Genomic DNA, 14,073 nt, shown 5'->3' with positions numbered 1-14,073 from the left:
AACAGACACCAGGATTTCAAAGCCCCTTCTCTGATCTGTAGCCTTGAGGCGTCTACAATGGAGTACTTATTCAGCAGCTCCACCTGTGATGTGGAGTTCTGGGAGCGGAAGAGACAAGGCTTTCCACCAAAGGACATGATTGCCGCTGTCTGTCGCGTGAAGGGATCCGGCAACCTCCCGCAGAAAACAAAGGGGGCGGCAGCGCCCCTTGCGCGCGCTTCAGCTCAGGCCACGGAGCCCCGGGCCAGAGGCTGCCTGGCAAGCGCAGAGAACAACGGGCGCCAGGCGGAAGATGCGTGCCGGGCTCCAAGAGCGGAGGCGGGGAAGCCCTCTCTGTGTACTTCGCTCTTTCCTGTTCGGAAGCGCTGAGGTGCCAGGCTTGGAAAGGGGCGCCCGGCTTCAGCCTCCACCCCTGCGCTGTCCTGGCCAGGAGGAAAAGGAGTCTCGACCATTTGTCTTTTTCCTCCGAAATGACACATGCCCAGGAGCCCAGCTGTCTACCTCCGCTGCTCAAAAGAGGAAAAGGGAAGCGGGGTGGAGGGGCAAGGCGGGAGACAGACAGCCGGCCGCACAGCGAGCGGCTTCCGGCACCGCTTTGACGTAGAAGCAGAAGCTGCAGCAGAGGGATTCCTCGTTCGGAGCTTTCAGCCTGCGATCCTGGAAAGATTTGAGCCGGAGCACTAGCATTCAAGGCCCTTAAGGTCCTACCTCTCAGACCTTTAAACCGTGTGCGGTGAAATACTCCGGCTTAACACACTTAAGGATCGGCTGCTTGAACCTTCCAACAATAAGCCATTACACGCAAACATGACATCAAAATCTCAAATCCTCACCCACCGGCTCTCAAACTACAAGCTATTTTCTCTAGAGAAGCCCTATGAACCCACACAGCTGCAAGGCGTTTCAGGCTTCCCCCCCCCCACCCCCGTTTTTTAAAAAACCATTTTCCTTTGTTCTTTCTTCTAAATTGTGTTTTGAAAGTCTCACTGGGATTCTGTTGCTGATGCATCAATTTATACAGACCTGCATTTCTAGTTGCTGTGCTGGGTGTGTGTTTGTGTGTGTGTGGGCATGTGTGAATAATAATCAAGCGGTGATTTCAGTACATTTGAGGGTTATGTTGCAACAGCGTGGCTGATGCTGAACTTTACCTTCTCCTGTATGTAAATGACCTTTAAATACGAGGTTCATAAACTGGGCAGGCAGATCTACCAGCATCTTTATTTTACTGCTTGCCTCCCGTGGGGACGGACGGCTCACAGAAAGAGACACAGTACTGGGGATTACAACCAAATTTAAGGATTTAGAACAGCATTACAGGACTCTTTTTGACCGTTCCGTTGGGATTTAAAGGAGACAAAGAGAATATACACACCATGAGAGGGAAAGAAGAAAAATCTTCGCTGAAAGGTTGGTTCAGAACTACTTTCCTGGCTGGGTTTTGATTGAAGATTCATTAGGAAGGAGAAACCCATTGCGAAATAATTTACAACTTCTGACTTAATGGGGAAGAGTGTGTTAGAATGCTTGGAACTGATAGGGATTTGGTCTCATTTTTAAAAAAGATAATTCCATCGGGTGGGGCAAGAAAAGGATTGAAGGCTGAACTGAATTGTTTTAGCGCACAGACAAGATTAGTTCAGGGACAGCTGCCAAGAAAACTCAGAAGGGAAGGAAGGGCAGAAGGACTTAGCAGTCCAATACTTATAGGATGCCGTGACTGCCGCAGGTGTGTTAGGTACATTTGCAGAAATTGTCACAGCAGCTCTCAAATCTGTGAGGTCTTGGCGTGGGCTGCTCTCAGTTTAAGGGTCAAAAGGGAACTGAGGGTTTCATAGCTCAAATTCAGAGGAAACCTCTTTAAGGGTAAACAAATGCCACCAGAGCACATGGGAAAGGCATCTTCCTTGCCACCGGATCTTCCAGGAAGTGGTGAACCTCACCTCTGCTGGGATGCGCCCTACATCCCATAATTATTGGGTTCTGCATCCTTTTGTGATCATCACTGTTTATGTCAATCATGTCTGTGACGGTTGCTGTGCAATGAGTAGGTAAAATAATAAGAGATTTTGATTACAAAATTGCTCCAACTGTTCTTTTCCTTGCGAAGAGGCAAAGGGGAAATCCATGGGGCACACACTGGAAGCAATAGCGAGATCTCCTAATACATTGATCAACAGTAAAGTAAAACAGGAATCTCATTGCTCCTTAAAGACTGGCAGGTTTTTGTTTCCACAGATACATCCATCTTCAATCCTATGGTGAATTACTCCAGTCTAAGCCCAATGAAATCAGCAGATGTAGACAGCAGTAACTCTCCATAGAATTGCACTGTTAGTACACAAAACTTGCTAGTCTCTGGAGTGCCACAAGACTCTTGGTCGTTAGTTGATTTATTTAGCTACAGCTAACCCGGCTTCTTCAGAATTATTAGCATGGGGGAGAAAAATAAAGCTGCTTCCCGCTGCCACGTAGCGGCTGTTAACCCCGCAACACTACCAATGAAAATGAATGAATGAATGAATGAAGATTTAGCCACCTGCTAAAGGCGGTGAATGAAGATTTAGCCACCTACAACAGTACTTCGAACTGTTGGTTGAAGGAAAGGAGGAGCTAAAACTCCTCCTGAGTGTGCGTGTTAGGGAGCTGTGTGTTGCCGTCTTTGTGCACTGCAACTACAGTGTGTTGCTGCCAAAGTTAACAAGGCTGTGTTGACAAGAGGCTCCAGGGAAGTGCTGTGCTGTTCTTGCCGAGCAAAATAGCTCTAGGGAGAGTTGGGAGGCCAGGAATGGAAGAGCAATGCTATTCGGAAAGATGGATACCTCATTATTTGAAGATTGAATCCCCTGTGGGGAGATCTTCTTATAATGAAAATCATTATGATGAAAGTTGTGGTGTTTTCCGGATTGCAAAGCTGGAGTACATTTGCTCCCGGCTCAGTAGCTTTTTGACTTAGATTAGCCCAAACGCAAATTTTGCAATCTTGATTTTGTAAGATCACTGACAGTGGGAAGTGAGGGGGAACGATGTTGGACATGGAGGAAGTTGCCCTTCCAATTTGCTTTTAGTCCAGTGTCGCTTTCTGTTATGCACTGTAATACAGCCAAGTCATTCGAATCAACCCCACGGTTTGCAGTTATTGCAAAATGTTACCATGCGCATGTGCACACACTTGTAGCTGGGGAAGTTAGCAAGGCCAAGATTTACACAGGAAGGGGAGTATAATGAAAGGGCTGGCATGCTCTGGAAGGTCGTATGCAGTAACTGAGGTCTAAAAAGACTTTTCTGCGCCCATTCGAAGGCGTTTTTTAAAAATAAACCACTAAGTGCAAAGACTGCGCATTTACTTGCAAGTAAAACCCATAGAACTCAGCAGGATTCGATCCAAAATAAGCAAGTGTGGGATCATGCTTGCAGGCCTGGATCCATGACTCCATTACTGACTGGGGGGGAAGGGGGGGGTTCAGGGAGGCTGAAAAGCGCTCTCTCAACTTGGAAGAGCTGCTGGCTTCATTCAAAATGCGACCTTAACTAAACAAGCATGCAACCTGATGAGTGGAAGCTGGCTCCTTTTTGATGCCCCAGGCTGGGGGAGGGCACGGAATGGCGGCTGGGTTACATTTGTGTTTCATTTTCAGTGGTGTGGTATGCAACGGCCTTGGAATGTGGTCTACCTCAACAATTACGCTGATATGCACCCCCTCTCCAGTATAAGACAGTGCTAGGAATGAAAGGGAATGCAGCTGAGTTTTTCCCTTCCCACCCCCACCTTCTTACACATATGTGGCTCTCCTTTGCGTGCCATCAGCGCTTCAGGTCACCACGGGGCGGTGTGCAGGCCAGCTCCATTCCTAAACAAACCTCACGTGTTCCGTAGCTCTTAGAAATAAATGAATAACAGATCACCCGGGTACGTCGTGTTCTAAAGCTATTATGCAAATAAAAATATGAATCGGAGGCCGAGGCAGATCCCCCGCCGCCGCCCCGCCCCCCCCGCCTTTACACACAGGGAGAGTTCCATCACCTCCTTTTACCAGCGGAGACTGGATTGGTGTTTGTGGTGTGCCATTTTTAGGCCCTGTGTTTTAAGAAAGCGTTCTCAGAAATATTCCAGCCGGCCGGTCCATTTCAAGGCCCGGCCGATCGTCTTGAAGGGACTTTTGTTTACTGAACTGAGAAAGCCGGGACAGGAAATCTCCTTCCCCTGAGTCACTCCCTGCAGTTCCTTGAAGGAAAGGCAATTGCTTATCAACCTTCTTCCCCGGCGACGGAGGCTGCTTTGGCTGCCGAGAAGCCAGGGCGAGCCTTTCTGAGCGCTCGCCTTTCTCTCTCAAGTGCCCGTTTTCCACTAAGGGCCCGACTGCAAACTGACCTATGCAGAGCTGACACGGAGAAGGCTGCAAGGACCGGGGAGAAAGTTCTTAATTCTGGTGGGGATTTTGGTAAGAATCTCTTAGTGCTCTTTTAACGATGATGCCTCGCTCCTCGTGCTTGCCTTAACTTGAGGGCCTTGCTTGCAGCCAGAGGAGCAAACACGTTCTCCTCCCCATTCTCAAGCCTGGCTGGAGAGAAAGTGAAGTGACGGTAGTGGCTTAAATCCGCCCCCAGACGCCTCCCTTTGGCAAAAGGAATCTTGGAAGGCACTTTGAGCGGCGAAGCTGTTGCCAGCCGGCACAGCCAATGCGCATCTCGCTGCCGAACTGTCCGTCCTAGCACGCCGCTGTGTTGCAATTAATAAATACCATCTGATAAGCGAGGAAGGCTTTGACTCCAGCAGTTACTGTTTTACTGCCTGACGTTTGCTTTGAAGTGGTTAGGGGGAAGGGGGGAGTTGGAGAGGGGAAGAGGCGTCTTAACGCAAGCAGGCTTGCCTGCTCTGAGAAAGACCCAGCGCCTTGCGGCATTTACTCCAAAGTAGTACTGCTGAAGTGCATTTAATCTTACACCAGCACGACTGATTTCAAGGACACAAGAGGGCCTCCACTGTGCAACTATTTTGAGTAATTGTGCACAGGAAATCAAACATAGTTGCAAGACTTTCCGTCCGTGTACTCAGACGTAAGTCATGCTGACTTTAAATGCGATTTATTCTCAAACGTTTTAAGTCTGCCTGGCATTTAACTCCCTACGCAAACATGTGACGTGAACGTTGTTTTCCCTTCCAGTTAAAAAAAAAATCTAGCCCCATGAAGAATTATGTAGAGCTCGAAAGCTTGCACATTGTTTCGCTTAAATCAAAACCATTCCATGGGTCTTGTTTGGATTTTGCTTCGGATCCATCCGCCTCTTTGCAGTCTCTGTCGAATTCCTACCCGGGCGTGCAAAGGCTTAGAGTTACAGTGCGAAGGAAAGCTGCCTGGTTTAAATTAAGACGAGAGCGTAGCGTGGAGGAATGCCCATTTACCCGGGATGGCTATACAGGTCCTTGGATGCCCTCATCCTTGATGTTCGTGGGAGGAAAGCTGGTTGTGAACGGTTGCTGTCTGATAAGTAAGGCACTCTAAGCGTCCTGAGAAAAGACTTTTTTTCATTGGTAGACAGTTCCTTGACTGTCTATGCAACAAGTTTCCGCAGTTTTAGTAGTCAGAAGAATTCACTAAGGCGCCCCCCAATGGTTAGGAATGGACCCTCATCGCCGGAACCTCCGTTAGAAAGTGCTGGCTCTAACAAGGGACCACTGGCTCAACGTGATCTCTCGAGAAAGGGACCACTTTTGCAAAGAAAGGATCGAGTGCTCTATATGGGAATATAAGGCATGCTTATTATAAGATATATTAACCATGGTGCTGAGGAAAGGCGCCACGCGACCAGCACTATTGTCCTACGGAGACAGCACCCGTGTTAGCAACGCGAGATTTGCAACGCCTTGAAGCGTCCAAAGTGCCGTACTTGAGTTTTCCTGCACGGCTACTCCTCTAGAATTAGTACTTTGAAGCACTTGAGTTTTTGTGAGGCAAAGAAATCATAATGACTGCCATTGAGTCGCCATCGGGTGCTACACCCTACCCCCCCCCCCCCAAAAAGAAAAGGCATAATGGATGCGGGGGGGGGAGGGTCAACAGTGCAATCCTATGCTGCTCAGAGCAAGCAAAACCCATTGATTTCAACTGGCTTGTGCATCGGATTGCACTGTTGGGGTGGGGGGCGCTGATTTTTGGTGGCCAAGAGTGCGAAGTGCGGGGGCGGGTCTCGTTTGCGTCCCTCTCGGAGGGCTGCAGAGCAAGAGCCTTTTCGCAATCCCCGGTCAGCCAGTTGACCGGCTTCCGCCAGTGCTGCAAGCGCGGGCTCCAGGCCGCTCCCCCCCGGCTTGCGTGTATCCTCGCAACATCAAGGGAGGGGAAGGGCGGATCGGCCGGCAGGGAAGGCTCCAGGCGGCGCCGGCCGCCGGGCGTGGCGAGCGAGCCGCTTCCTCATTGTTCTCTCTCGGCTCCTCCCCGCCTTCCTCCTTCGCTGCGGCTGGCATATAAAAGCCCTCTGGCGAGCCGGAGCGCGGCATAATCGCTAGTGTCTGTCGCCGTGGCTTCCTCTCTGCGCTAAACTGCCTAACGAGCTAAGCGGCTAACTAACCTCCACTCTTCCTTTGATCGCCTTGGATTATTTCTGCTCGCTGACGCGCTGCCCTGCTCGGCAATGACGGTCAAAACGGAAGCTTCGGGCTCCACGCTCACCTATTCAAAGATGCGGGGTATGGTGGCAATACTCATCGGTGAGTGCTGCCGGAGAAGAGCCGGGAAAAGGACAGCCGCCCGCCTCTCCGGGAGAGTTGACTGGAGGGAGAAGCTTTTTATTTATTTGTGCCCCCCCCCCTTAGGGAGTTTTCTTGTGAGGAGCGATTGCTTGGATTTTGAAGGGGTCGGGGAAAAGAAATCAGCGCAACAGATCGCGGGATTCATCTGTATTAATACCTTTCTCCGTTTTTTTTTTAATGCGCAGCTTTCATGAAACAGAGAAGAATGGGCCTGAATGACTTCATTCAAAAAATCGCCACTAATTCCTATGCGTGCAAGCAGTAAGTACCATTGCGCTCGATGCAGACGTCCCGAAAGGGAATTTCATTTATTTCTGACACTGTGCAATGGGAGCTTATAGGATGCATTGCGGGCGACTGTGGGGGTGGCTAAAGTGTGCCATTTGTGTGTGTGAACTGTTTGGGGGGCATAACCGTAAGCATCCAGCTCCGAAGTAAAGGCTTGTTGCCTCACTCTGTTCTTGGAGCTGCGGCTTTACTTTTGCTTAAATTTGCGAGTTCTAACCAGCCTATAGAGTTTTGGCTTTAAAGAAGGAGCTGTTGAAATGGAATCCGGGGTGGGGGCCAGATTTTTATTTTAAAATGCCTGAATTTCAGAGTAATAGTATGCAACTCAGTTTCTGCGCTTGGGGCCCAGTAGACGGGAAAGTAGCTACAAGCCTAGATTTCCTAATTCCCCAGACCCTCTTATTGACCTTTAATTACAGAGGAACCTTAAGTCTGTATGCTCAGAAGGGTTTGTTTCTGGCTCCTGTTTCTTCTTAGCCCTGAAACCTAATAAGCTGTTTTAGTTGCTTTTTCGAAACCTGCAACCTAAAACTCTCTAGAAGAGAATGTCAAGTTCGCCCCCTAGTGGCTAGATGTTGTCACGCGGTTTTGCTGTTTGCCTTGAGTTGTTGGGCTAATAATGTCATGTTTAATCTCTACAGCCCTGAAGTTCAATCTATTTTGAAAATCTCCCAGCCTCAAGAGCCTGAACTCATGAATGCCAATCCTTCCCCTCCAGTAAGTAGCTTTTATTGTGTGCAGTCTTTTTTTCAGAGAAGAGTTTACTGTGTTAGAAATAGAAATGGGTTTTAAAACAGCTTTTCTGTGCCTTTGCGATCTGATAGGGATGGTCCCTCATTTAGAATGTGTTGCAGTGGCATAAGAAGGAAATGAACATTTCATAAAAATACCAAGTATTGTTGTACAGAAGGAATTATTTGACCAAGTATTTCTATGTCAACTTGGAAGTTTTGTTCTTGTCCATAAGCAATTGTAACACAATCCCTGAGTTCCCTGCAGAGAAAATAATACTTAAAAATGTTTTTTTTAATTATATGCATCCAAATATTTCTATGCAAATAATGAATGATTCTTTTCAAATTTGCAGCCCAGTCCATCACAGCAGATTAATCTTGGCCCTTCATCTAACCCTCATGCTAAACCGTCAGATTTCCATTTCCTGAAAGTTATTGGAAAAGGCAGTTTTGGGAAGGTAAGCCTTTGTCTTTGTATGGCCAGTTTGCTTATTGCTGTGATGTCTGTAGCTAGATGTTCAGGGTTTTTCAGGGTTTAGATATAAATTCTTTAACAAAATCCAGCTCTTTTTGTCTCATGGTACTTGAAAGCTCCTTCAGGCATTCAGGATCAAACCGTTTAGGAGTAAAAGAGGGTTAACGAGGAGCAGAGAAAAGATGGAACTAGAAAGAGCAGCTGCGTGGTTCTTGGAAAGCCCTGGGCTGAGGACCTTTTGATAGTGAGCTTTAAAAAAAGACATCCTATGAAGCGAATGGTTTTGAATCACAAAGCTCCAAAGGGACTGGAAAGCTGTATTGGCCAGCCCTTTGCCTTAAGGCAGTGGTCTCCACCCATTATGTGGATACCGATTCTCACGCTGCCAGCCTATCCGGTCCCTGCCTGGGACCTGCAGCCTTGCCTAAGGAGAGGCCTCAGGTTTCTGTCAAGTTCTTTAGCCAGAGTCACTCACGGTTGTGCTTGAATTTCCTTGCAAGAACCCCCCAAGCAACAGATAATTTGGTTTCTTTCAGGTCCTTTTGGCAAGGCACAAAGCAGAAGAACAATTCTATGCTGTGAAAGTACTCCAGAAAAAAGCAATCCTGAAAAAGAAAGAGGTAAGCATGGGGTTTCCCTTTTGCAGTGATACACCAAAGAAAGGTATAATGGTGGCAGTCTGACTGTTGAGCTGTTGGATACTGATCAGAATTTTTTTTCTCCCTAACATTATTTTCAGGAGAAGCACATAATGTCAGAACGCAACGTCTTACTAAAGAATGTGAAGCACCCTTTCCTAGTAGGACTCCACTTTTCTTTCCAGACAGCCGACAAACTGTACTTTGTGCTAGACTACATTAATGGTGGTGAGGTAAGCAAAAAGCATACAGATTCATGGTTGTGTGTGCGCGTCCAAAGATCATTCAACTTCCCTTTGCCCTAAAGACTGGCATGGCATGTGTACCAAATTGTCCTGTGATGTTTCTTCTTCTGTGTAGTTCGAAAGGGATTTCTGAGGAGCAGTTACAAGATTTGGTGTCACTTGCTTTCCAGAAGTTTATGAGCAGTGATGAGATCTGGTGTCTCTTGCATGCCTGAAGTTTACTAGGCCATTTCTTACAATTGTTTTCTTTAGCCATATATGATGAGATTAATTAAAGCATTGTTAAAAAGTGCTGACATTGCTAACGTGTCTTTTCTCCCTCCACCTTGTCTCTTGCAGTTGTTCTATCATCTCCAGAGGGAACGTTGCTTCCTGGAACCAAGAGCTCGTTTTTATGCTGCTGAAATAGCCAGTGCACTGGGTTACCTGCATTCGCTAAATATAGTTTATCGGTAAGCAAAGCGCATGGTTACAGAGCGAACATAATTTCTGTAAATAGACACTGAGGCTGTAATACATAAGAATGTTTCATGAATGGTCTAGAACCCTGTGGAGGGAGTATCCAGATTCTAGCAGTGGATGCTGGGATCAATGCAGTGCAGTGTAAGGGGTTTCTCCTCAGGGTTATTGGTTAGAATCAGGAGAGAAATCCCATTTATGTGTATAGACACAATTCCACTAGCGGGTCGTCTTTAAAAGTTTGAGAACTAAACCGTCAAAGCAACAATTTCTACCTCACAAAAAAGTATAGAAGTTCATTACTTAGAACAGAAACGTTAAGAGTTAAGACTTGACCACCTTGTGTTTTTCTTCTTTTTGCTGCAGGGACTTGAAGCCAGAGAACATTTTGCTTGACTCTCAGGGGCACATTGTCTTGACTGACTTTGGGCTCTGCAAAGAGAACATAGAGCACAACGGCACAACTTCCACATTTTGTGGCACCCCCGAGGTAAGTCTGAGTTCTCCTTTATCAATATGACAGTGATGTATGTGCCCAAAGTGCATGACAAGAGCAGGAACTGCCTAGATGAGGCATAAGGAAGGTCTGAAGGTGACTTTTGATGAACCATAATTATGATGAAATGTTCTTTGATAGTCTTTGAATGCAGAAGGTGACACCAGTTCTTGAGGAACTGGTGTCAAAGCAAGTTGTATGTACACCAGATGTTCTCAAGGCTTCTGGAATGGTCTGTGTGGAAAGATTAAAGAATAGGGGCTACAGCTTAGGCTTGGTCATTTTCTCTAATGCCTTCCATTCCTCTTTGTTTGCCAACAGTACCTTGCCCCTGAAGTCCTTCACAAGCAACCGTATGACCGGACTGTTGACTGGTGGTGCCTTGGAGCAGTTTTGTTCGAGATGCTTTATGGACTGGTGAGTTTAAACAGATTATATAATCATGCCAGTAGAGTTTTCCTCTTAGTAACCACCATGAGAAGTGGCAGACTCTTGGCACTGCTGAAGTTGGCTTGGTATTTTGCTGTTGACTTCAGCGGTTCCAATTTTTTTTGGTTACTCGTCCAAGAATCCTACTGCAAATCTTGTGTAGCTTTGAGATTAAACAAACTCAGTGAAATAGTGACTAGTTAAGATGTTACGAGGGGTGTCTTCATCACCGTGGGCCCTTTCCTGTGTGTATCAAGAGCACAAGATCTTCACCATGTTGTGTCAGTGCAGCAGGCCATACCCTTTGAGAATCTGTGTGGTGAGTGTTGGACTAGGACTCTGGTTCAAAAAATTCCCACTCAAGAGTGGGAAAGTGAAATTGAGAATGAAATTGGCCAGATTTGTCTATCTCAGCCTAACCTATTTAACTGGGTTGCTGTGAGGTGTGGTGCAGGACATCTGTGTTTGCTGCCTTGGGGGAAGGGTGCAACAATATGACAGATAGTATTAGATACTTAATTTTTCTGTGCCTTTCCCCCTCTTTACAGCCTCCATTCTACAGCAGAAACACTGCAGAAATGTATGACAACATCTTGAACAAACCACTGCAGCTGAAGCCAAATATCACCAACTCTGCTCGACATCTTTTGGAAGGTCTTTTGCAGAAGGACAGAACTAAGAGACTGGGCGCCAAGGAAGATTTTGTAAGTACTGATCTTTGGGGGAGACGGGTAGGAAGGAGGCTAGACTGCGCTAGTCTTCTCCAATTACTGTAGTCAGAATTGATCTCATTTCCGTTTCCTCAACAGATGGAGATTAAGAATCACATCTTCTTCTCCCCAATTAACTGGGATGATCTCATTAATAAGAAGATTACACCCCCTTTTAACCCCAATGTGGTAAGTATCACTTCTAATTATAGGATGTTTCAGGTTCTATTTATAGTGGAGTGCCTGAGTTTGAAGATAAAAATAATCAACAGCAGACTTTTTGGTTTGCTTAAATGTATAATTAGAGTGGTCCTGAATAAGCAAACAGGTGTTCACTTTCAGACAGCATTTTCCAATTGTTCATGGGAGGACACATGTAGGTTGGAAACCTAGTTTGTCCCAAATGTAGCTTTCTTTCGTAGTTGGTTGTGTTTTTCAAGCTCAGAGCAACAGCATTGTCTTTATTACATTTGACTTCCCGCAAGGGAGAGTCGTCGTTTCCTGGGGGAAGGGAGTGAATAGCCCTGATTCAGAATGCTTGTACGTGGGAGTTCAGGTTCAGGCTTCCTTCATTCGAAATCCAAAGCTGAGATCAGGTTGAGCTCAGCCACCCCACTGAATCCCAGCAGGGCCTCAGTTCAATGAACATGCATGCTGGCCTCATCCCCTCTAAAATGTAGGGAGTTGATGTTGCAGGGATAGGCACATCGTGCTATCACTGTGTAGAGCGTTTTGAACTTGATCTGTGATACAAAACGGGGGCCAGGGTGGTACGGTGAAAAGAAGCATGGCCTTTCCTTTTCAAGCTGGATGTGACCAGATCTGCCAGGGCCAGAGTTGTGTCTCCCTCTTTCAGTCAACAGGACTGAGCATTTTCTTCTGGTTTTCTTACAGAGTGGTCCCAACGACCTGCGACACTTCGACCCCGAGTTTACGGAGGAGCCTGTCCCAAACTCCATTGGCCAGTCATCAGATAGCATACTCATCACTGCCAGCGTTAAGGAGGCTGCGGAGGCTTTTCTGGGCTTCTCCTATGCACCACCCATGGATTCGTTCCTGTGAATCTCTCTTTTAATTATGACCTTTTCATTGACCTCCTGGTTAAGCTTCCAGTTGTCCGGTCATCTTGAAAGAGGAAAATTTTGCACATCTTCCCACTGTGGCAACTTTGCAGCCTTAATTTCAAGAATACTGTTTGCTGGAAGCTTCTGTTTGTTACTGTTGCTGTTGTTTGGAAGAGCACACCTAACTCCTTGAAATGAACTTGCAAACATTTCACTTCTGGTTCCTCCCACTCACCAAAGTGGTGCTATCTCTTTTGGAAGTTGAAGGAAGAAGAAAAAGCAACTGCTGCCATAGACTGCCATAGATTGTAAGCATAAGAACAACATGCCGCGTGGGGTTTTTTTGCTTCTTTTGAGAAAATGTTCTGAAAAGCCTTGCTTGAGATTGTTCTGGATGTGATAAGGATTTCATGAAATGTGCCTTTTTTCTGATAAGATCTTGTGAGCGCCAGCGCTTCTCCTGTCACGGAGTGTTTCTTGATTCATGCGTGTGTTTGTGTGGGTTTGCTATGTGGACAATGGTATGTATGAGTGGTATGCACATTTTTCTGATTGACTTGGTTCAAAGGTGTCAGTGTGACACTCACAGGACACTACAATGTGGGGCATTGTTCGATCCTTCCATATTTGGAAGATGATAAATAAATAAGTGTAGATAATGATTTTTTAAATCTAAAAGCGACAGTTAATAATGAAAACTATCCAGATGGGCTTTGACAATGTATCCAAAATGCTTGAAGAAAGCATTGCTGCTATGGAAAATATATAAATACTTCTATTTTTAGAAAGGGTTTTATGGACCAAAATGCCCCCACTGCAGTCTGCCAGAGCTGTTATTTCATTTTTTGTGGGGGTCATCTGTAAAATTGGGCATTATTTATGGTTTGTGGGGGGTTTGTTTGCATTCCTGATTGTATGTATTGTACAAAGAAAAAGACTGTACAGTTGGTTGCAATGCTAGATGTATATTTAAAAAAAAATTTAAAGACTTATAATGTATATCAACATTGTAATGTACTTTAACATGGTTATAATATGTACCATTTTTGTGACCAAACCCATTGGTTTGCAGTAAAAACTTGGACAATATTTCTATAAATGCTGTCAGTTCTTTATAAATGCAAGGCTTCCCTGCCCCCTCCCTTTTACCTCTTAGCTTGTTCCTTCACAACTATTTGCAACTATAAAAAAAATTCCTTATAGTAATTGCATTAAAAATCAGCTGTACAGTGATAGACAGTTATATACAAAAGGGATGCCAAAGCTTCACTTATTGGTTAAAAAAATTACAATGAGAAAATAAGCTGAAAATACTGTAGGGACATAATTTCCACTTTATGTTGAAAAGAATTAACGTTAACAGCTGGTATATGTTAGCTTAACTGCTAGGTCATAGCTAGCAGTAGGCCATACAAACATGAGTAGATGTTCCATGGTTGCTGCTAGTCCATGCTGGGGGCGTTAGAAGGAAGGTGCTTAGTTTCTAGGAAAGCACCTTTCAGGCTGGTATTGCCCAATGAATCTGTTAACATGTTCCTCTGTGATAAAATTGGGGCTGGTTGTTCATGGTGCTACCCTGGAAGAATATTTATGCTGGAAGATGCCCCAGGTCAGAATCATGAGCCAACCAGTCTCAGTCTTGCTTTCTACAAATCACTATATAATCCAAAACACGAGCAAAGAACAGGTGTGTTGCAGAAGAGGTGCTTGTAGATGTGCAAAGTACACTGGGATAGGGAAGTGGGTTAACCCACTTGCTGTAGTAGAAAGAGTGCATACTGAGATGT

General features: G+C 45.8%; 1 protein-coding gene across 3 annotated transcripts; it reads left to right on the top strand.

Annotated features, from left to right (window-relative positions):
* Positions 1 to 1,249: 1,249 nt before the first annotated feature.
* On the top strand, positions 1,250 to 13,375 carry SGK1 (serum/glucocorticoid regulated kinase 1). 3 transcript variants are annotated; one of them, XM_054973975.1, is made up of 12 exons: positions 1,250 to 1,410; positions 6,934 to 7,009; positions 7,678 to 7,753; positions 8,124 to 8,228; positions 8,782 to 8,865; positions 8,985 to 9,116; positions 9,468 to 9,580; positions 9,954 to 10,077; positions 10,405 to 10,500; positions 11,061 to 11,216; positions 11,322 to 11,411; positions 12,117 to 13,375. In XM_054973975.1, exons 1-12 carry the CDS (start codon positions 1,377 to 1,379, stop codon positions 12,282 to 12,284), a joined length of 1,254 nt encoding a protein of 417 aa, XP_054829950.1. In that variant the 5' UTR covers positions 1,250 to 1,376; the 3' UTR covers positions 12,285 to 13,375. The 3 variants fall into 3 exon arrangements, with proteins under 3 accessions (XP_054829950.1, XP_054829955.1, XP_054829942.1); XM_054973980.1 differs by lacking the exon at positions 1,250 to 1,410 and adding an exon at positions 4,056 to 4,442; XM_054973967.1 differs by lacking the exon at positions 1,250 to 1,410 and adding an exon at positions 6,508 to 6,706.
* The last annotated feature ends 698 nt before the right edge of the window (positions 13,376 to 14,073 follow it).

The sequence above is a fragment of the Eublepharis macularius genome, chromosome 1, assembly GCF_028583425.1.
Source record: "Eublepharis macularius isolate TG4126 chromosome 1, MPM_Emac_v1.0, whole genome shotgun sequence".
In the NCBI taxonomy this organism is placed as follows: Eukaryota; Metazoa; Chordata; class Lepidosauria; order Squamata; family Eublepharidae; genus Eublepharis; species Eublepharis macularius.
This window is presented reverse-complemented; position numbering and strand designations above follow the sequence as displayed.

Coding starts and splice junctions, on each gene's coding strand:
- SGK1 (XM_054973967.1), top strand. CDS start 6,631: ATGACGGTCAAAACGGAAGCTTCGGGCTCCACGCTCACCTATTCAAAG. Junction 10,078..10,404: donor CATTTTGTGGCACCCCCGAG/GTAAGTCTGAGT, acceptor GTTTGCCAACAG/TACCTTGCCCCTGAAGTCCT. Junction 10,501..11,060: donor TCGAGATGCTTTATGGACTG/GTGAGTTTAAAC, acceptor CCCTCTTTACAG/CCTCCATTCTACAGCAGAAA.